The sequence below is a fragment of the Anabrus simplex genome, chromosome 3 (assembly GCF_040414725.1).
Source record: "Anabrus simplex isolate iqAnaSimp1 chromosome 3, ASM4041472v1, whole genome shotgun sequence".
NCBI lineage: Eukaryota > Metazoa > Arthropoda > Insecta > Orthoptera > Tettigoniidae > Anabrus > Anabrus simplex.
In genome coordinates, this window is record NC_090267.1 from 100,335,049 (window position 1) to 100,358,917 (window position 23,869).

Sequence of the window (23,869 nt, forward strand, 5' to 3'; positions counted from 1 at the left end):
GTGTCCTGTGACATTCGTAAAATTTGAGTGGCATTGGATTCAAAGTGGTGGCTCCTTTCCCATCTGTAGCTGTGCATTGTACACAACGAGCTCTCATATTAAATGCAACTCAACCACACCAATAACAATAATTATAACATCACCCCACTGTCGGCAGCCCTGAAGATGGTTTTCCGTGGTTTCCCATTTTCACACCAGGCAAATGCTGGGGCTGTACCTCAATTAAGGCCATGGCTGCTTCCTACTCCTAGGCCTTTCCTATCCCATCATCGCCGTAAGACCTATCTGTGTCAGTGCAACGTAAAGCCAAAAGCATACACACACACACACACACACACACACACACACACACACACACACAGTAGAAGTCCGCTATAGCGAGTGCAGCATATAACGAGAACTCCTCTATAACGACTACTTTTTTCTGTCCCTTCAGAATTCCTATATTAAACTGTGTATCGTCCTATCACAAACGCATCCATTATTACAAGTGATTAAGCGCGCACGATTTTGTCCGTTACCAATATTTATGCACCCCAGCGATGATATTGCATGCGATCGATTACCTTCGGCATCGTTCCTCGCTCTGTGCACTAGAGTTCTCTCATTGACATTCGAAGGCGATGTAGGAGTCGATTAGTAATACCCGTCGATTGCTGTTCCGTAAAGAACATTTTAAATGGAAGAGAACATATTTTCGTAATAAATGCGTAAATAACGTGTCCGATAATGGTTGTTAACTCGTTAAAAATTAAGGCTGACTAAACGACCACTTAATTTTGAGGCTAAATACTGCAATTAAGTAAGAATGGGATACACCTCGAGATATGGCAGAGTGCTTAATTGATTTTAGAGGTTAGTTGATATTTTCTCGCGTCTGGTTAAATTACAGAAAGGCTATTGTGAAAAATTATAGCGAAGATTTCTCTACTGGCGCTTGAAGTGTTTTTTCATCGTACGTATAGTACGGTTAAGTTTGGATAGGTGACGCTGTTTGAATAAGAAAACTGAAATGTTTGCAACAAAATGCGATCGATCATCTTCGGTACGGTATAGTGTTCTCACTTTGTGCATTTGCGAGCTCTCTCGTCGACATTTAAAGGTGATGTTGGAGTTGATTAGTAATACCCGTCGACTGCTGTTCTCTAAAGAAAATTCGAAATGAAAGAGGATAACATGTTTTCGTAATAAATGCGTAAAGTGGCCGATAGCAGTTGTTAAGTCGTTAAAAATAAAGACTGAAGTAAACGATATCTTGATTTTAATGTTATATACGGAAATTAAGTAAGAATGTGATACACCTCAAGATATAGCAGAGCACATCACTGATTTCAACCTGTTGAAAATTTGCCGGCAAAACCTTTTCCACCTATATTTACAATACGACTATCCATCACGAAAATATTCCTGCTGTCTATAAAACTTAATTTTACTAAGCGTCAAGTACAATAGATGCGTTATTACTCTGCCACTGAGTAGTTATGGCCAGATGACCTTTCTAAGATTTCGAAGGCCCGCATGTTTTGATAACATTCTGCAGTTTTGAGAAATGTTTGAAAATTCATGGAATTCCTATTCACGAGCCCACATTCGTATCGCGTCTCGTGTTATGGGCATTCGACCTTGCATTTCTTGCACACATATCTTACAATTTCAGGTTAGACTTTAAAGCGTCCTAGTGGTGGGCCACTGAATGCCTTTCTTGTACAGTACACATTTTTAGACTTCCTTTGTCTTCACGCCCCGGTCTAGACAGCCAAGAGTAACAGCCGAGAGGATTAGTCTTGCTGACCATACGACACCTCATAATCTGCAGGCCTTTGGGCTGAGCAGCATTCGCTTGATAGGCCAAGACCCTTCAAGGGCTCTAGTGCCATGGGGTTAGGTTGTCTTCACGTCAACGCCGAACATTGGTCTTACATCTGATATGTTTTTGACATACATTGTAAAGGCAAAGCCAGTGTATGATCTGCAATCGTGGCCCATAACAATCTTACTGAACGTACTCCCTATCTGTTCTAATATCCCGCACTCTTTGTCAACCCCCCAAATCTCAAAAGTATACAGAATTCTACTCTTCACCACTGCATTAAACATAATTCTTTGTATATCATAATCTACACCCCAAAATTTATTTTCCAATATCCTAATTACTGAGAGTGCTGCTTGGTCTTTCCATTTGCCTTGCCTAATTTTTTCAACCCAACTACCATTTCTGCTTATTACCACCCCCATATACTCAAGCTTATCTGCCACCTCTATTTCCTCCCCTTTTATTATCTACTTCTTCCCTGACTTTTTTTGTTATCTTTCCTACAAACCATCACCTTTGTCTTGCTACTGTTTATCTTCAGTGACCATTTCTTAGCGAAACTGCAAACCTCATTCAAACTCTTTTGCAGGCCCGCTGCTGTCAACAATAATACGTCATCAGCAAAGTCAACCTTGGAATTTCTTGAACCCCTATAACTGGACAGGCCCAATTTCTCTCCCCAAGGCCACCTAATGAGTCGTTAATAAACAGGAAAAGAATTGGTGACAATTTACACCCCTGTTGAAGCCCAACTTTAGATTCAATCAATCCACTAACCATCCCTCCTCTACCCTAATGCTACAATAGACTTTTTGATATATGCTTTTAATCACTCTTCTCATCTTCTCCCCAACCCCTACCCTCCCCAGTCTTTCAAACAAGGCCTTCCTGCTCACTGTATCGAACACCTTCTGAAAGTCTATAGTTGCTATAAACACTTTGGTACCTTCTTTTCTCACTATTTATCTATTATTGTTCTAACAATCATTAGATTATCCGACGTCCTACCTTTTCTGAAGCCACTCTGGAATATCTGCCCACTTCCTCAGCCTATTAGCCAAAATACCAGTGTACACCTTGCTCAGGTAGTCCAGCAAGATTATGCCTCTATAGGTGCTGGGGTTGGCCCTCTCTCCTTTGTTTTTATAAATAGGACATATGAATCCCTTCTGCCATTCTTTAGGGAAATTCGCCCCTTCAAATACCAAGTTTAGAAATATAACCAACTCTCCCTCATCGGACTATTTTTTGCTACTTCCTTCCAATAAAAATTTGTTATCCCGTTTTCCCCTCCCACTGTCCTTCTCTTTAGTTTACTTATCACTTCCACCACCTCATCACCTGTTATTCTTTTTTCCAACTAATGACTACCCATCTCTAACACCCTTTCAACCTCACTTCCTTCTCTCCTAACAGTTTCTGGAAATACCCCACCCATGTTTCATACTCAATTTTTGGCTCCGTTTGCACCCCTGTTAATTTTATTAACTCTCACCCACACCTTTTCTCCATTCCTGTCTTTACACTCCCTGTTCATCGCTTCTGTTGGGACCTTCTGCCATGCATTTTTCCTCTCTACTAGCGTTTTCTTAAATTGTTTTCTCGACCTGAAAAACTGCTCCCTTAAACGCCTCCCTCCATGATTCCTCTACTCACCTAGAGCTCTCATCACTAACTTCCTCTTCTCCTTACACTCTGTATCGTACCATCCCTCTCTCTCTTCTCTAATAATCTTCCTGTATGCTTTTTCCACCTCCCCTCTCCTAATAGGATATTTCAGTAACTGTAAAGCCCTATCAGTATTATTACCCTCTAATGCTACATCGATCCCTATCCTAATAATCTGAAATTTTGTATCTTCAAGGTAATTAACTTAGATTTGGCCTCTGTCCATAAATGCTTGGGAACTCTACAACCTTTCTCCTCCTCTCTTCCTAATCCACTCCACTATCCCTCCTATCCACGATTACATATACCCAATCAACAACCTCGATCTTGCTTATTCTATCTAACATATCTTCCAAACTAATTACCAAATCAATAACACTTTCCCCCTCGTTCGTAATGTCAGTTTTCCTTCCCTATTGCACTTCAACCATCCGTTCAGAATACACGTGTTGCTCACCCCACATAATTCTAGCAACTTCTGCCCTAGCCGTTCCTCCCTTTAGCTTCATTTCTCCTACTTCCCATCTTTAATCCCGTTCCCTCTTTGCTATAGACTGGACTGAAACTCCCTATTCTCACATTCCAATCCCCTATCAAAATTAATCCATCCTCTTCGTACTTCCCGAAAATCCTATTTATTTCCTCCATCAGTCCTTCAAAAAAATAATCATTCGCATGTATATTGTCCCCTTTTACGGGGTCGCTCAGTCGGCGGAGCGAGAGTCCCAAAAGGGTGGACCGTTCGCAGGGCCAACTTTACTATTTTGGGACCAACCTTCAGAAAATTTATTTTTGCAGGGCCATAAGTGACTGGATAGGTGACATAACATGGAATAAATATCAGAACAAAATAACAACACTATTTATTAAAATATTTTTTAAAAACCCAGTCTGGACAATGCAGAAAAAAAAAAATTTTCTTCAACATAACAAATCAATTGCTTCTCGTTAACATAAATGAATGTAAGTCCTCGGCATGCTTAGAGGTTCCATTAGATTCAGTTACATCTTCAATGAAACTCCACCCGAAGTCATACTCTGTAACATTTGACCAATCACAAATTTAGTGATAATATCATTATGATCAAAAACAAAATGCTACATTAAACATGAAATTACCGTATTCCCTTATTTCATTAATCTTTATAAATTATTATTCCTCATCATAAGAGTTTGGGTAGCTTCCCATTAATTAATTCTTTCCAAATTATAGTGTCTTGTGTCAGAAATTATTATTTTCTTTCTAGAAGTTTCCTTTATCATGCTTTAAAAGACTTCGTACCATTTTATAATAAAACTATTTTTCCCATACTCTGAAAATCTACTTGTAAAACATTTGGAAATCTCAAAACATTATCGTCAAAAATACTTTGACAAATTTCCTTACAAATTCACTGGGAAATTATCTTTACAAATTTCTTTTTTTCCACCTTTTGAAAATTCATTACAAAATTCTGTAACATGTTTGGAAATTCTTTTATAAATTATTTTGGCACATTTTTGAAAATTCTTTGGCATATTTCCTCTCTTGCAGATTTCGCTCGACTGTATTCTTTTTACACATCACATGAAACGATTTCTCACTGATTAACACATTGTGGATAGATAGAGCATCACGTAGCACCACGCGTAATCAACAATAACATCATTGGATAATAAATCACACAAAATCACTAAAAGAATAAACATTCATGAAAATACAGGGATAAACTATCGCGCAATAACATAATCTCCCCCAACTGAGTATCAGCAGATTTTATCACACTGTCAAAAATATTATATTTTATTATTATTATTATTATCTATTTAATTATTATTATGTCTCCCTTTAGAATTTGATTGAAGACCCTCACAGTATTAACCGATCATAGTAAGAATTCACCATGACTAGAGTTAAACAGCAAAATAGGAGGAGTAAAAGAATCTCGAAGAAATAATCATCACCATCGGTTTAAGAACTTCGATGAACGCGCTCATAACCCTCAGGGAAAAGAAAATAATAATAGTCATACATTACACAATACCAGTTGTTGAGCGAAGAAAAAAAACTATTATTCCCTAAACACTATTTCATCACCATAAATCACTATAATCATCGCGACTGACATGCACCCTAGTGGTCCCATATCGTCAATTATCGTCATAAAAATCAATCATCACAATAATTGCTCATTTTCTAAATCCTCAACAACCATTCAGAATTTCAGACTCTTCATTATTATTATTATTATTATTATTATTGTAATAATTATTATAATTTCCCTGATCATGGCTCCTAGAAGTGTCTTCTCGATGAGCTGCCTACTGTTCACAGCAATCACCATCCCTTCTAAGCTCAATTTTTTTCCACAAACCAGTCGTTCATTAAAACTTTGATTTAATATAGTTTTAATTTTATATATTTAAATTCATCCTTGTCATGATTATTATGAAGTCACATTTTATTTTTATTATTATTACTATGATTATTATTAGGCTTCATTCCCCCATAATTCCTTTTGAAGACCTTAGTTGTTCGTGACCTTCTGAAAGTCGCTGGCAACTGGGGTTATTCATCACTGAATCAAATATCAATATTCCAAGAGAATGCAAAAGAAGAAAGTTGAAACCAATGAATCCATGACTACTCTACCATCACCATCACTTAAATACAGACATTTCTAATGAAACTACATTTCATTAAATAAGAATACAATCTAACTAGCCATCTACTGAAAGAGAAGAAATGTGACAAAGGTACTTATTGTTACGATGTAAATCTCCGGTGTCTGGACGTAGCTATAGATGTTGGTTCCTCTCCTTCACTATGGTGGCTTATAGACGAACAAATTCATCGCGCTGGCGTGCACACGTTGGCTTAACACATCATGACCCTGGCAAAGTACAATAGCGTTGCATCACTCCAGCAATGTTCCAGAAAATTCCAGGATTTCCTTCTGGTTCGCTCCATGATGACGACTGGTCTTTGCGGAGATAGCTGAAACTGAAATTGTATATTAAAAATAGGATCCACACTTACTGTATATCACTAAATTGTCTTACGGCACTTAACTGGCGCAATGATGTACACTTAGGTTCAGTTCTACCAAAAGCTTCGAATTTCGAGCACATTTACCAGTCTACAGTACATCTTTGAGCTGACGGAACATTATATTACTGGTAAAACGGTGTTCATAGGCTAGGTTTATTCTCGAATGTTCTCTTTAGATGGTCATCCTCCCTTGTAGTTCTTACTGGAACATTCTACAAGTTTCTGCCGCAACACTCGGCGTAATGAGCGCACTGACTGTCCGTGGTTTAGAAAGTTCCACCCGGGAAAATGTGCGGCACTATTTGCTAACTCTTCTGGAGAATACTGTTCACTGTCCTTCCTGTAACTATATGTACTTTCATCTTCTCTCTCCAGGCTAAAACTGTTCGACTTTCTTCCAGAGACTCGGCTTCGACTTCTTTCTAGAAAGATCCTCCGACCATCCAACAGCTTCACTGATATTCATTGGCTGTCGACAATCCTGCAACGTGATTCGTCCTTCAAACTTGTGAGTTGATTTCTCTGGAATGTCGCTCCCCTCTTGGCTATCGGCGCGCTAGGCGACGTAACCTCGTGACCTGGCGACCTTCATCGGCCTGCTGACCCAGTTCTCACTCGCCCGCAGCGGAACGGCACAGTAATCAGCTGATGCTCGCTCGCTCGTAAACCAATATTTCATTACAAAATTTTACCAATTTTCCAAAATTCAATAAAGCACCATTTGAACGGGTACAATATTGAGCCCCTCAGATGATTGTATATAAAACCCAAGCACACCTTCATCTCTCCTCCCTCTAACGTAAACCTAACCCACATTACCTCTTACATCTCATTCTCTAGTTTTACAATTAGATCAATTAACTCTTCTTTAACTAGTAAAGATATACCCCCAGGATTCCTTCCCCTCCTTGCCTGCTTCTTCCTCATTGTATTCCTTACTACAAATCCCTTCCATGTTAAATATTTCCCTTCGAGCCATGTCTCCAGGCGAGCTACTATACCGAAACTCTCCACCATCTTACCTACTTCTACATTACCCAGTTTACTTACTATCTTTCAATATTTACAAAGCCACCCTAGTTACCACCCTCTTTCAACCCCTCTTTCTTTCCCTTATTTCTATTTACATCCACTGTATTTGTCATTTTGCTTCTAGTTCTGCTCATCCCTTCTTTCCTCACTGCTCTCTTCCTTTTTGGACGTCTTAGCAAATTGACTCCCCTCTCCTCCTGCTCTGTGCTTTCCTTCCCCCACAGATCTTTTAGACTTTAACTTCTAGCCCTGATCATTACCTCTCTTCGGCTTCTCTCCTCCCCCACCAACACACCACTTGCCAGTTTTGCTCTGCTGCCCCATCCTCTCACCGCTCGTTGATCAGCCGCTTCCTCACCCCTCCAGTCTTCTCTGCTGACTCCCCTTTCCTCACATTGTACTTTGCTCATCTCATCAGCTTCAGTATTGGCCCTGTCATCACCAGCCGGACCCTCCTCATCTCTTCTTACACCTTCCGCTACCGTTTGCATAACCGCCTGTAGAAAGTTTTTGTCCATTTCCTGCAACCTATCAACCGACCATACTCTTGACCATCTTCCGTTCCCCACCACCAGCTGTTGGCCTGTAATGAATGCTCTCAGCCCTTGTTGCCTTGCTCTCCACATATATCTCATTAACAATTTAAAATCTACTTGCTTCACTGCCTATATCCTTTTTCATCCAGACCTTCTCTTCTTTTAGATTCCTTGCGTTCCTTAGAACAAGATCTGACATCAGGGTAGATATTAGTGTAAGCTTAATTAGCCAACCACCTTTGCCTTTCACTCTTCCCACTCTCTGGACCTCATCAGTAACCGCCTCACTAAAGTTTATCTTCATTCTGTTCTGTATCATCTCAACCACCTTATAAACTAGTGTCACCTTATCTTATTCTGCAGCTTCTCTGCTCCATATACAAAAGTATTATTCTTCCTTCGCTCCTGGTTTCTAGCCGCTACATCTCTCTTCATTTTCGCCATCTCCCTCTCCAGCAACTGCACTTTCTTTTGCATTTTTTCCATCTCCTCCTCGTTACTCTCTACTTTTTCTTTTCCACTTCCTTTGTAACGCACTGCCTTAAGTTCTTCAGCTCCTTGGAATGATCTCTTATCATTTCCTTTAATTGGTCAATCTGACACGCCTCCTTCACATCTTTTATTGCCTCAATTTCTTCCCACCCCAGGGCACCTACTGGACGAGGCCCTTGGTTCATCTCCACATCCCCTATTATAAGCAGCGCTACCATCACCGCCACCGGCAATCCTGCCATCTTCCCTATTTTCTCTCCCTTCATCCTGTTGCACGATTCTGTTTTCTTCTTCCTGCACTGCCAACTTCCAATCCTCACTCGATAAAGCTCCAACATAATCCCCATCCTTCAGCACTCGCTCAGCATATCCGCTCACGCTGTTCACTCAATCTAGACTAGAAATAACATTGTTATTCATCACAAAAGTATTCCTGTTGTCTTTAACCTTCTATCGGTCGCAACTGATCTGACAGGTACAGGCTGTAGTCATAGGTCGCTACCGCTCCAATGCGCGGACCTACAATTCTCATCCTCTGACTAGCCTTGCTCCTTAGTCATGTGACAGGCAGTCTGTGTTCGCTCGCTCCTGAAGCCGGAAGTGTTCCATCTGATCTGGTAGATCATTGCGACTGTTCCCATTGCGATTGGTGTTTCAAAGAGATGCAAATAATTGCTGTTCTGTAAGTAGTTTAATTATTTGTTTATCCTAAATTTGGTGTAATTTCCCATGTAAGCATGTAGATAGTGCAATATAAGCCCAGTGCCTCGCAGGCTCATTGTGACTACTTACGTCCCAATTTCTCTTTATCTTAGATTTACCATACATTATGGCCAGTAGGAAGGAACATTTTAACATGGACATCCTCTGCATCTTCTGCTCTAACGACTGTTGCTGGATGAAGATGATTGATGCGTTACATGAGAATTTTGAAGACGAAAGTGACACAAACAGTGACGATCTTCTGGAATCAAGAGATGGTGACTCGGAAACAGAACAAGATGACAACGGTGATGCTGATGAACAAGAAGCATTAGAGGCCAGTGCTAATTATTATGAAGGGAAAGACATGGCAAAATGGTGTACGGTGCCGCTGTCCCAACAGGTCCGCGCCAGGAAGCACAATCTCGTACGACATCTACCTGGAGTTATAGGACAAGCAAGGCAAGCTAAGTCACCGCTGGACTCCTGGCGGTGTTTATTTACGGAGGAAATAATAGACACTAGTGTAACTTACACAAATCAATACGTGGACTACGTGAAACAAAACTTTACTCGTGAAAGGGATGCTGATCTTACAGATCAGATAGATAAAGGCATTATTTGGCCTATTGTACCTGGCAGGATCTTGCAGAGGGAATAGGCAGAGCCTTGAAGTTCTCCGGGGCACTGATGGAGATGGTATAAAAAGGTTTGCACTGGTAATGAGCCTCAGGAGATTTTAAGTTCTTGATTCGTTGTTTCAGATTTGACGACCACCAAACCCGTGAAGAAAGAAAGGAACATGATCAACTAGCACCTGTGCGGAATATTTTTACGCGGTTTGTGGAAAACTGCATGTAATCATATAGTTTGAGTAAAAATGTAACTTTAGATGAAAAGTTGGAAGGTTTCAGAGGTAAATATTCTTTCTGGCAATATATACCTTCAAAACCCAATAAGTATGGGATAAAGATTTATGCATTAGTTGACGCAAAAATGTATTACATTTACAATTTAGAAATATATACTGGTAGGCAGCCTGACGGGCCTTTCTGTGTCAGCAACAAGCCTACAGATGTGAAAAGGCTCACTGAACCAATTAATGGATCTGGTCGCAACATCACTGCTGATAATTGGTTCACCAGTGTACCTCTGGTTGAAGATTTGAAGAAAAACAAGTTGTCTTATGTGGGAACAGTAAAAAAACAATAAGAGAGCTGCCACCTGAATTTACTTCCTCGAGAGGAAGAGAACAATATTCCAGCCTCTTCGGATTTAAAGATTCTACTACTTTGTTATCATATGTTCCAAAGAGAGGCAGGACTGTTTTACTGATATCAACTCTACACAGTGACTCTGAAATAGACCCAGAAACAAAGGAAAAAACGCAAGCCTTGTATCAATACGTTTTATAATCAGACAAAGGGAGGTGTTGATACAGCTGACAAAATGTGTGCCTCATTCATTGTAGCCAGAAACACTAGTCGCTGGCCTATGGTGATAATGTATGCCATGCTTAACATAGCAGGCATCAACTCCCAGATTATTTATTTAGGAAACGGACAGAAATCGCTCAGAAGGCGAGTGTGTCTAAGGCAGCTTTCAAATGAGCTTGTTCTACAACAACTTTCTAGGAGGAGTTTGGAAATAATTTGAATGCCATTAAGTCTGCAGATGAGATTGAAACGATACCGTCCAGTACAGCCCGAGGAAGAGGAGGAAGACAATACGCCAGGACAAGAACAAGGAGATATTTCATGTGCAAAGCTGAAACTGGCAAGAGAAGATTGTCGAAATATGAATGCAGTTTGTTCCTCAGCAATCTGTTTACAGCATGCAGATTTTGTTTGCAGTGGGTGCTACCGTGACTTCGGTGAGTGTTAAGACACTAAAGTGAAGTGAACTTATGCTAGAAAAGGTTGAAACATGGATTCTGGTGTATTTTATATTTAAACTGATAAATATGTAGTGAATGTGGTAAGATAAGCTGGAAAGAATGTCACAGTTTACATCAAAACTTCTGACACCACAGGTTTTTAATATTTTTATTCATTTACTATTATGGTGCCGATGCGTATTTTCGTATGTTCAATCCAGAAAACAATTTTATTCCATTTGTTGTCATATGTAGTATCACATAAATGCTAGTGCTTTGTGATTACTGCCCGCTTAGACGACACGGATTTTCTTTTGTCGAAAATATTAGTGTTCTTGTAGAATCCTTACTGAAGAATGACATGTTTAGCCCTGTTTATGATATTTCCCATGTTTGTTGTTATTGCTGAGACATATGAAACATGCCAACATAAGATTTTCTCTGCGATTAAAATTGTAAATACTGCAAAGATACCTAAAATCTTGAAGAAAATAGCTGGTTATAAAATGCAGCTTATTTTGGGATCAGAATTTTGCTAAACCATTTTTAACTGACTCGCACACCTATATAACATAAGGAGTACTTCATAGCTGCCCACTTGAACTTCCCGAAATGTATACGTGGGGGTATCTCTCAGGCTCATTGTGACCTGCCTTGGAACTTTATATATTGCAACTGACGGAAGGTTAAAACTCTTAGCAAGTGGCTGCCGCCAGACACACATCTTGCTTGCCTGCTTCAGCGGCTAGTGATGCAGACGTTGGAGGCCAATAAGTTTTGTGCCCCATGATATGGCCATTCCGCCCTTGCAGTTTTTACACACGTACCTCACAATTTTTCATCTTAGACTTCTGTAAAGCATCCTTATTGTGGGCCACTGAATGCATTTGTTGTACGCATTTTTAAGTTATCTTTGGCCTCACGCTAACACCGAACATTGGCTTTAGTTATGCCATTTTTTCTTTTAGCTATGCAATTACTTTTCATTTCTGCATGTTCAGTAACCATTAACTTAAAATTTGCATATCAACAAGAACCCACTGAAAATTTGCCGGCAATACCTGTTCCACGTGTGTCTACAATACGGCGATCCATCATGAAAATATTTCTGCTGTATATAAAATGGTTACTTTTAATAAGCATCAGGTGCAGTAGACACATTATAACTCTGCTACTGATTAACCGTTGCCTTTCTAAGAATTCTAAGGGTCACACCCTTGCTATTCCAGTTAGAATGACATTTCCTGCGCAGCTGGGGCTCAGGAGCACGGTACATTATGGTCGACTGTGCAGTTGGCTCATGAGAGTAGGCCTAATGTTTTGATGCCTTCCTGCGGATTTGAGATTTTTTTTTTTTTTTTTTTTTAATGGGCTAGTAGAATGTCATTCCATCTTCACTAGAATGTCATTCCATCTTCACTATTTGCCGAGGATCAGTAGGGAGGGGGAGGGGTGAAGGAGGGAAGCAGTGTGGGTTCCGTGGTAGCTGCCAATGGTGTTCATTGCAGTTACATCGCGAACGCAAGACAACCCGTGATTTCTCACATGAAATTCTGAGAAAGAATTATTGTCTTGGATTTGGAGCTGGCGAGTCTGTTGTCCACTCTGTAGATATGTCCATGGAATTTCAGGCATCCGCCTTCAGTAGCCACTGGATGGATTGTGTACCTGAGTGGTTACTTGTGCTGATCACAAGCGTGGATGGAGGAAAGTTAGTTCACTACATCCTGAGTCTGTTCTAAGAGAGATTTCAGCATTGGAACACCAAGAGGCATCTCTTGGTATCAGCAGTAGATTTGTAATCTGTGATCATATGGAGAGGCCACTCCCGCAGTGCAATTTCAACTTGCGAAACCGGCATGGCGGAACATGCTCTATCACAGTAAAAACATATTGCATACCTACCAACCCTTCCGATTTACCCGAAAACTTTATTTAACTCGTCTTCTGATTTTTCCATTTATTTTTACTTCATCCTATTTTTGACCAATATAACCTCCAGTACGGTCAATACTCTTCCCCTGGGATAAATTCTTGTGCTTGTGTAATTTACACCTCATTTTCAAGCGTATTTATTTGATGCTTTATTTTGTGAGTGTATCGTCCGTCACCTTTGTGTATCGTGTTTCCCGCTCACCACAGCAGCGTGTGTTCTTTACAGCTGGGAATTCAGCATGACGGCAGTCTTAAAAGCAAGAGGCCTCCGTTAATCGGGACGAAAGAATGAGTTTGTTGTTGTGTGGTTCGCGCGCTGTTGACATTGTCTCTGTGCGTAGTTTCATTGGAGTTTTAGGCCGCATATTTTTTCTTCCAGTTCTGTGCTTTTCCCCCTGTCTAAGTCGTATATTAATAATGCACGAGACATATTGATCTGTTTTGAATGTGGTAGTTTTGCATATTTCAGTGCATGTGAATTAATTCTTATTTCATATTTTAATGACTTGAATGTATTTCAGAGAGTCGTCTGTGACAGTTTCTGGTATTTTTTTCTTCACGTTATGGCCACAAAACATAACCAACGTTATCTCCAAGTATTCAGAGATACCTATAAAATTGAATTTCCATTCATTTTACAGTCTAATAAAGGAAACTTCTGCATTTTGCTCCATGTGTTGATGGATATAAATATTATTTGTATGTATGCGTCATAAATGAGAATGAAGAGGTACATTTTCTTGTAACCATTTTTATGTTTTCTTAGTTTAAGATTTTAAACTTAATGGTCAGTTTGCATTGCAACTGTAGATATGTATACCTTTTATCTTGTCCTTTTTTTCACTGAGACTGTGGTGCAAAATATGTGATTAAATCCAAGAATTTAAAAATCTTCCTATTTTTTCTTTCCGAAAGTTGGCAGGTATGATATTGTTTTTGTTTATGAAGAACTTGAAGGTAACATACCGGCTTTTTCTTTTAATGTAAATGTAGTTGATTTTGAACTAAAATGTTAACTTTTTTCTTTTCCATCTTTCTAGGAAAGAAGTGGAAGCTCTGTTCCTCCAATCCTAAATAGAATGGATACATTTGAAAACCCACCCACGTACAACAGAACTAACAAATTCACAAATGCATTCCAAGCTCTGATAGACTCTTATGGTGTTGCAAGCTACAGAGAAGTAAATCCAGGTGAGATAGATCTGTTGATAGTTGGTCTTATAAGTTGTTGGTGGTGGGTTTTTTTTCGCTCCATGAATTTAAAAGGAAAATTGTATAAGGTTTCATACCATAGACATTTAAATCTCCTTTACAGGTTTGAATAAACCAAAAACCAAACCTGGTGGCACATACAGATCATTAACACCATACCCAGCACAGAGAGTATTTAACCTGATGAGTGCTACGCCTACCTATAGACGGGTTGACGCGGCTGGTCCAGCACTGCTATAGGCGGTGCGCGAGAACTTAAACATTTTTTTTAGTTTCCCGGTTCACTTTCGAGTGCCAGTTTTATCTCTGACATGTTCTGCCATCTGTTGAGCATTATGTAGAACTAATTGATCACAGATTATAGCTTTGGGAAGTAACTTGCAGAGCTTTTTGTAGACATCTGAGAGTTCATCTGTGATGTATACAAACATGGTAGAACAACAATCTAGTTGCTCTTGCAGTGATGTTATTTCGGATCAGAAAATCTTTCCGTTATTAACCACAGCGGAAAGTGATGATGGAGATGATGATTTTAACCCATTGAGCCCTGCATATTTGTTGGATTGAAACTGCATTGGCGCTGGGATTATTTTGGAGGAAATATAGTGTCGCTTCATATCATGAGAAATTTCTTAGTTACAAGACTATTAAAGATTTAAATATACATGAATACAAAAGGCTTCCATACCACAAACTGCGGAACAAGGAATACAGTAAAACACTTTATTTTATTAGCACTAGGGAACGTAGGCCTACTCAGTCCGCCTGCTGAGCTGAAACCCAGTTTTCTCTTTGCACTTTCTCTTCGATTTCCACATCTATTTGTTATTCAGGAGCATTGCTCACACTAGTACTAATATTACTACTAATTTCACTGAAAAAATTACATTCCTAATCATCATTACTCCCTAAAAGGGGTTATATATCTGTAAATATCAGTTCTATACTGGCAGCCATCTTGTTTACAAGCGAATCTCAAAAGTAGAGATAGCCCACTTCAAACTAATATTACCAAGCACACTATCGATATATATTACCAAAGAGCATATAACATTGCAAAGAAAGAGTCCCTACACAAATCACAAATGCAACTCACTCTGCCATCTCTTGAAGAAAAGTAGAATTACGTAGTAAAATGAGACAACGGAACAGTTCCGTGGTCCAGCGTTTGGTCCACCGAGACGAAGCACGGAATGGTTCCGTGGCTTGGGCCCAATGAGTTAATGAATTGTTAAGCGATTTTGAAAGTGAGAGTGATACAGTGTGTGCCGAAAATATTGTATGTGAGAAAGAAACAGAGCCTCCTTCTAAACGAAAGAAAAAAAAACATAGTGAGTTCAAAAGCTATTTTATCACTCTTTTCATGGTGGATGGATTACTTTTCTCCACCAGACTTTCAAGTAACTGTGACAGACTCTGAGAGCCAAGTAGTGTTTGATGACGACCCAAAAATCATTTGACTTTTTAAAAACTTTCATGCTAGTGGAGTTGGTGCAGATAGTTGAACAAATCGGTATCACAAACAACCAGTACAAAATATTGAACTATCACCACATTCCAGGTTTAGAAAGTATTAGTTGCCTACAGATTTTAGGAAATATTATTTTGGGCTCTTTACTTTGTATAAAGATAATGTATGCATGGGCACAAAAGTGTAATTTTGTTTTCTCTCAAAATAATATTGATCATGTATGTAGGATTTTCCATTTGCATTTCGTTTTATAATGAACCAACATTTGTAAACATTTTAAGGTAATCACTAGTTAATAATTGAGGCTTCTACAATATTTTTTTACATTTGAATGAAAAACTCGGCACTGAGGTACCAAACAGTCAACTGGTAACTCAGCACAACTTAAAAGGTTAAATACCTTCGACACTCTGGCAGGCCACTTAAAGCTTATGTCCTCAAGCTGCATACAGACACTACCATTTTTATGTAACTCCAGTACTAATCAGTCCTTTAAAAGGATATTTTAAAGTATTACTGTGAAACCTCGTTAGTGCATTGCTTCTTAAGACTTTATCTTGCTTGGTACATCGTAAATTCATAGTTCCAATTCCCATCATATTAAATCTATATAAAAATACCTCTTATGTCCCAAATTTTTACTATAACTGTTTAGTACAATCAAAATTTTCCTCAGCCCTGAAAATGTTCTTTGTTATCCCTTGCGATGGAACATTATTTCCAACACAGGTAGGTCGGGTCAAGTTGCACGGTAATGGGAAAAGGCCTTGAATTCCTGATCCCCACAGGGTAAATTGCACCTTCAAGAAGAAAGTCGTATTTTGGTCAGTAGTTGGAAATTGATTTGGTGTTTAGTAGTACAGTGATGGGTCGTGCATATTTATCATGTGAAAGCCTGCCTTCAGTTTAGGAATATAATCGTGAGAATTTGACCAACATGGTACATATTTATCTTGTGATAGCCTATTCTATCAATCACTACTAATCTGCATTTAGGGCAGTCGCCCAGGTGGCAGATTCCCTATCTGTTGTTTTCCTAGCCTTTTCTTAAATGATCGCAAAGAAATTGGAAAATTATTTAACATTCCCCTTGGTAAGTTATTCCAATCCCTAATTCCTCTTCCTATAAACGAATATTTGCCCCAATTTGTCCTTGAATTCCAAGTTTATCTTCATATTGTGATCGTTCCTACTTTTAAAGACACCAATCAAACTTATTCGTCTACTGATGTCCTCCCAAGCCATCTCTCCACTGACAGCTCGGAACATACCACTTAATCGAGCGGCTCGTCTCCTTTCTCCCAAGTCTTCCCAGCCCAAACTTTGCAACACTTTTGTAACGCTACTCTTTTGTTGGAAATTGCCCAGAACAAATCGAGCTGCTTTTCTTTGGATTTTTTCCAGTTCTTGAATCAAGTAATCCTGGTGAGGGTCCCATACATTGGAACCATACTCTAGTTGGGGGTCTTACCTGAGACTTATATGCCCTCTACTTTCCATCCTTACTACAACCCCTAAATACCGGGCGCGTTGGCCGTGCGCGTAGAGGCGCGCGGCTGTGAGCTTGCATCCGGGAGATAGTAGGTTCGAATCCCACTATCGGCAGCCCTGAAAATGGTTTTCAGTGATTTCCCATTTTCACACCACGCAAATGCTGGGGCTGTACCTTAAGGCCACGGCCGCTTCCTTCCAACTCCTAGGCCTTTCCTATCCCATCGTCGCCATAAGACCTATCTGTGTCGGTGCGACGTAAAGCCCATAGCAAAACAACCCCTAAATACCCTCATAACCATGTGCAGAGATCATTACCCTTTATTTACAATCATATTTATGTGATTTCCCCAATGAAGGTCTTTTCTTATATTAACACCTAGGTACTTACAATGATCCCCAAAAGGAACTTTCACCCCATCAACACACTAATTAAAACTGAGAGGACTTTTCCTGTTCATGAAACTCTCAACCTGACTTTTAACCCCGTTTATCATCATACCATTGCCCACCGTCCATCTCGCAACACTATCGAGGTCACTCTGCAGCCGCTCACAATATTGTAACTTATTTATTACTCTGTACAGAATAACATCATCTGCAAACAGCCTAATCTCTGATTCCACTTCTTTACACATATCATTGATATATATATAAATAAGAAAACATAAAGGTCCAATAATACTGCCTTGAGGAATTCTCCTCTTAATTATTACAGGGTCAGATAAAGCTTTGCCTACTCTAATTCTCTGAGTTCTGTTTTCTAGAAATATAGCCACCCATTCAGTCACTCTTTTCTAGGCCAATAGCACTCATTTTTGCCAGTAGTCTTCCATGATCTACCCTATCAAATGCCTTAGATAGGTCAATCGCAATACAGTCCATTTGGCCTCCTGAATCCAGGATATCTGCTATATCTTACTGAAATCCTACAAGCTGAGCTTCAGTGGAATAACCTTTCCTAAACCCAAACTGCCTTCTGTCAACCAGTTATTAATTTTGCAAACACGTCTAATATAATCAGAAAATGCTTTCCCAAAGCTTACATGCAATGCATGTCAAACTGACTGGCCTGTAATTTTCAGCTTTATGTCTATCATCCTTTCCTTTATACCCAGGGGCTACTATAGCAACTCTCCATTCATTTGGTATAGCTCCTTCAACCAGACAATAATCAAATAAGTACTTCAGAAATGGTACTATATCCCAACCCGTTAACTTTAGTATATCCCCAGAAATCTTATCAATTCCAGCTGCTTTTCTAGTTATCAACTTTTGTATCTTACTGTAATTGTCATTGTTGTTATAGGTAAATTTTAATACGTCTTTAGTATTACTCACATCCCCTATCTGGACATTATCCGTGTAACCAACAATCTTTACATACTGCTGACTGAATACTTCTGCCTTTTGAAGATCCTCGCATACATACTACCCTTGTTCATTAATGATTCCTGGAATGCCCTTCTTTGAACCTGTTTCTGCCTTAAAATACCTATACATACCCTTCCATTTTTCACTAAAATTTGTATGACCACCAGTTATGCTTGCCATCATATTATCCTTAGGTGACTTCTTTGCTAGATTCAATTTCCTAGAAAGTTCCTTCAATTTCTCCTTACTTCCATAACCATTTCTAACTATTTCATTCCAACTTGCACCTCCTTCTTAGTCTCTTTACTTCTCTGTTATAATATAGTGGATCTTTACCATGCCTTACCACCTTTAAAGGTACAAACCTATTTTCACATTCCTCAACTAATGCTTTAAACCCATCCCAGTGTCTGTTTACATTTTTATTTACCATTTTTCAGCGATCATAGTTACTTTTTAAAAACTCCCTCATGCCTGTTTTATCAGCCGTATGGTACTGCCTAATAGTCCTAATTTTAATACCTTCCTTTCTTTCACATGTATTTTTAACTATGACAAAAACAGCTTCGTGATCACTAATACCATCTATTACTTTGGTTTCTCTATAGAGCTCATCTGGTTTTATCAGCACCACATCCAAAATATTCTTCCGTCTGGTTGGTTCCATCATTTTCTGAATCAGGTGCCCTTCCCATATTAACTTATTTGCCATTTGTTGTTCATGCTTCCTGTCGTTCGCTTTTCCTTCCCAATTGATATTTGGTAAATTGAGATCACCCGCTACAATCACGTTCCTTCCCTTATCGTTTCCCACCTAGCTGATTCTTATCAAATAATTCTGAATCCATGTCAGAGCTACCCTTTCCCGGTCTGTACACTCCAAAAACATCAAGTTGCCTATTATCTTTAGAGATGAGCCTTACACCCAGAATTTCATGTTTTTCATCCTTAACTTTTTCGTAGCTTACAAATTCTTCTTTCACCAGAATGAATAATCCCCCTCCTACCATTCCTATCCTATCTCTACGATACACACTCCAGTGATATACTAACAATTTGTTGGTTGTTTTGATCCACCTTTTCAATACAAATTACAGTTTGTGTTGCTAAGTTGTAATGTTACAACACTAATTTACCGGGACATGTTTCGCTTTTATTCACAAGTATCATCAGCCTATACAATTGCCTCAAGGTTTGTCATATTTGGATTGTTGTTACAAATTTCATTACATTGAATATAAATCTAATTTCAGTGATAACAGTATTTAAAACATAAGAATAATATACACATTAAAATTATGACAATATGATTTGCATTGTTAAAATGGAGTAAATCTTAATTCTAAAACACATTGACATCCAAAACACAGTTTTTACAATTTGAAAATTTGGCTAAAAATTGTTTGCAATGTTAAAATAAAATTGATTCAACTATAATTTGGCATTAAAATTTGAGTCATAAATATAAATATTGGATGTTAATATATAGGAGCCATAGTTTCTGAAGTACGTTGGTTTCTAGAATACAGTAACATTTCAGTATTGAGAGCACAATTCTTAACTAAAATTCTCAATACTGAAATGTTACTGTATTCTAGAAACCAACGTACTTCAGAAACTATGGCTCCTATATATTAACATCCAATATTTATATTTATGACTCAAATTTTAATGCCAAATTATAGTTGAATCAATTTTATTTTAACATTGCAAACAATTTTTAGCCAAATTTTCAAATTGTAAAAACTGTATTTTGGACGTCAACGTGTTTTAAAATTAAGATTTACTCCATTTTAACATTGCAAATCATATTGTCATAATTTTAATGTGTATATTATTATGTTTTAAATATTATCACTGAAATTAGATTTACATTCAATGTAATGAAATTTGTAACAACAATCCAAATATGACAAACCTTGAGGCAATTGTATAGGCTGATGATGCTTGTGAATAAAAGCGAAACATGTCCCGGTAAATTAGTGTTGTAACATTACAACTTAGCAACACAAACTGTAATTTATATTGAAAAGGTGGATCAAAACAACCAACGAATTGTTAGTATATCATAGCATAGTTCAATACGGGTCTAATAATGAGATTAGTTACATGTAACACACTCCAGTTCCGTGAGAATATTTCTGCACCCATTATATCATTTCTCAGCCATGATTCAACTCCTATTACAATATCTGGTAAGTATATATCTATTAAATTAATTCGATTCCTTTGTTTACAATGCTTCTACAATTGAGCACTAACATTTTTATGTCATCCCTACTTGATTTCCAGTTCCCTGTTCCCTTATCACCGCTCCCTAGGCCACCCCGTTTCCCTGAATGTACCTGCCTATAACCCTTCTAAACAAGTTTTCTAACTTATATGTACCACTGCGGTTTAAGTGAAGGCCATCTGAGCGCAGATCCCAGTCTGCTATCCACCCTTAAGGATCTAGAAATCTCACTCCCAGTTTCCCATATACCCACTCCATAGTCTCATTTAAATCCCCAATCACCTTCCAGTCAGTATTCCTCCTGCACAGTATTCCACTGAAAACAATCTCTGCTTCCTTAAACTTCATATGTCCTGCATTTACCAGATCCCACACATCCCCAACTATGTTGGTACTTATACCTGTTTGCCTTACGTTGTTCGTACCAACGTGAAACACTACCACCTTGAATCCCTCTTCCTTCTCTACTTTCCTCAACATCTGCCTCAACCTGATTCCTGAATAACACTCTACCCTGGTTCCCTTTCCTCCACACACTTTCCCCACATGTCTAACGATAGAATCCCCCATGACCAGAGCCTCAACCCTACCTACCTCATTTGAACCCCTCCCCTCCTGGTCAGTCCTATCTCTCCTGATACCTGCAGAAGCTAATTCCTCCTCCCTCTTCTCCCTCCCATGACCCTGTTCCACCTGTCTTTTCCTTTCCACTACACTACATTTCCCTTTCCTACCTTTTCCCTTCTTCCTACTTCCACACATCTCAGCAACAGTTCCCTGTTCCTCATCTTCCCTCGGTTGTTCTACCTGCAGTGACTCGTACCGATTTCTCACAGACACCTGTCCTGAATTCTGATCTTGAACAGAGCCCTTAGCCTGCAATCTCCTTCCCCTTAAAACATTAGACCACCTGTCTTTTACAATTCCCCCATTTCTTTCGCATCCCTCCTTTACACCTACTGTATCCTGTATATTATTTGAGGGAGGCCTACTTTCCTTCCTGTCTTTTGAGAGAATCCTAATTACCTCCCTCGAACTCTCCAACTCCTCCCTCATACTCCTTAATCCCTGGCCACACCCACAGTTCCTACAAATGCACTGTGTAGCCATTATTTACGGAATAATGGGGAGAAAAGGAAAAATAAAATAACTTATTCTGTGCAAATAAAAATGAAAAGAAAGATTGCCTATAAAAATGAAAGGAAAGAAATATTGTCTAGGATAGTTCACAAAGGTCACACAACAACAAGGTAATTAATATAAGCTACTACTACACTACAATACTACTTAGTTGTATGAATTTTTTTTTCTACAACACTCTAAGAGAATGGAAATTGCTGTTAATTACTGAATTATGGGTATGAAAGAAGTCATGAAAATCGCTTACTAATGAAAACAAAATAAAAATGCTTCGGGTAATGGACTGGCATCTGTATCTTAAGTACGTATTGTTGGTGTATTAAAACTCGCACCTCCAATTCAAGTCAGTCCGAATGCTGGGTATTGGCGAAGTGTTGTTGCGTTCAAGATGGCAGCCAAAGTAATTCTCTCGCATATGGCAAGTGTAACCTCTCAATAATTCCTGGTCAAAGAGTGTGACCAGAGTGTGAGTTTAATAAATAAGACTGGTCCTAAACATGAGGCTTCATCTAACAGTTCAACACTACTTTTGTTTTACGAAGAGTGTGATCTGCATTAATACATTGATATTTTGATGTGCCCCAGTGCAAATGTTTTCACATTTGTTGTCTTGTGTTTTTCAAATCTTTTAATACATTGATATTGTATAAACCCTAGTGGAAAAGGTTTTAATAGTTCTTGTGTTTTTGACAACTTTTAGTACTCTTCTCTCATCTTCTGAAAAGGTAGATGCGCTTTCACTATACCTGTACGTTCGCGCATTTCAAATCAAATGTTTCCATATCCCTGTTGGATAATTATTTATGTATTCAGTAGTATGTTTTCTCGTTTAACACTTTCTCTTTCCATAATCCCTGCAGAAAAGTTGTAATGAGGTTTTACGGTCATCTTCATTTCCTGTTTCCAGCTTCCTGGGTCTGGGTGGAAATCAAGGACCTCCATCTGTGCCTCTCTCTCTCTACCACTCTTCTCCTTTTTTAAGTACATCTTCTGGTTTTCCTCCCCTCTTCTCTACGCACTCCCACATTGAATCTGTCCATCTCTTTCGGGGTCTTCCTTGTGGTCTCTTTCCTGTTAACTTCTTTGAAAAAACTTTTTTTGGCACACTCTTCTCCCATTCTCATATGCCTATACCACTTTAGCTTTGTTATTTCTATCCTGTCTTGAAGTTTCAAGATTCCTGTCCTTTTCCCTATCTCTTCATTTTTAATTCTATCCTTTGTCTTGCCCTTGATACCTCTTAGGAATTTCATCTCCGCTGCCTGTATTCTACTCTCCTTGTTTTGTGGTAGCCCATGATCCAGCTGCATAAGTTTGTATGGGTTCATAATAGGTTGAATATGATACTTTCTTACATTTCTTTGGGACATCTTGGTTCCACAAAATATCTCTTACACTGTGATAGAAGTTTTTTGCTTGCTGTATTCTCCCAATTTCCTCGGTTATCTGTCCATCTTCTGTGATCACACTTCCCAAGTACTTGAAACTTTTAACCACTTCCAGAATTATCCCCATTCAGTTTTATCTTTTCCTTCCTTCCTTCCTTCCTTCCTTCCTTCCTTCCTTCCTTCCTTCCTTCCCCTTGTCATGATTGTTTTACTTTTCTCTGTGCTTACTTTCATCCCAAATTTTTCTATCTTGATTCCATGCATCTACTTGTTTTTTGTACTTCTGTTTTATCCTCACCCCATATCACTGTATCATCTGTGAACAACATGGCTTTTGTTGCCTGTCTTCCCAATCTCTGTTTCATGTACTTATGAATTTCGTCCATGACTATGATGAATAGTGTACCGGGCGGTACACCTCCACTCCGCTAATTTAAAATGTGCGCCTGTGGAAACTCCTCTGCTGGAGGAAGTC

At 38.8% G+C, this 23,869-nt stretch overlaps 1 protein-coding gene across 4 annotated transcripts in view; it reads left to right on the top strand.

Moving 5' to 3' along the window:
* LOC136866028 (V-type proton ATPase 116 kDa subunit a 1) overlaps positions 1 to 23,869 on the top strand; it is a 338,604-nt gene that overhangs the window by 178,694 nt on the left and 136,041 nt on the right. For all 4 annotated transcript variants that reach the window (XM_067142636.2, XM_067142639.2, XM_067142638.2 and 1 more), the window contains exon 8: positions 14,126 to 14,276. In XM_067142636.2, the coding sequence (XP_066998737.2) occupies positions 14,126 to 14,276 (151 nt within the window). The remainder of the gene's footprint in view (positions 1 to 14,125; positions 14,277 to 23,869) is intronic.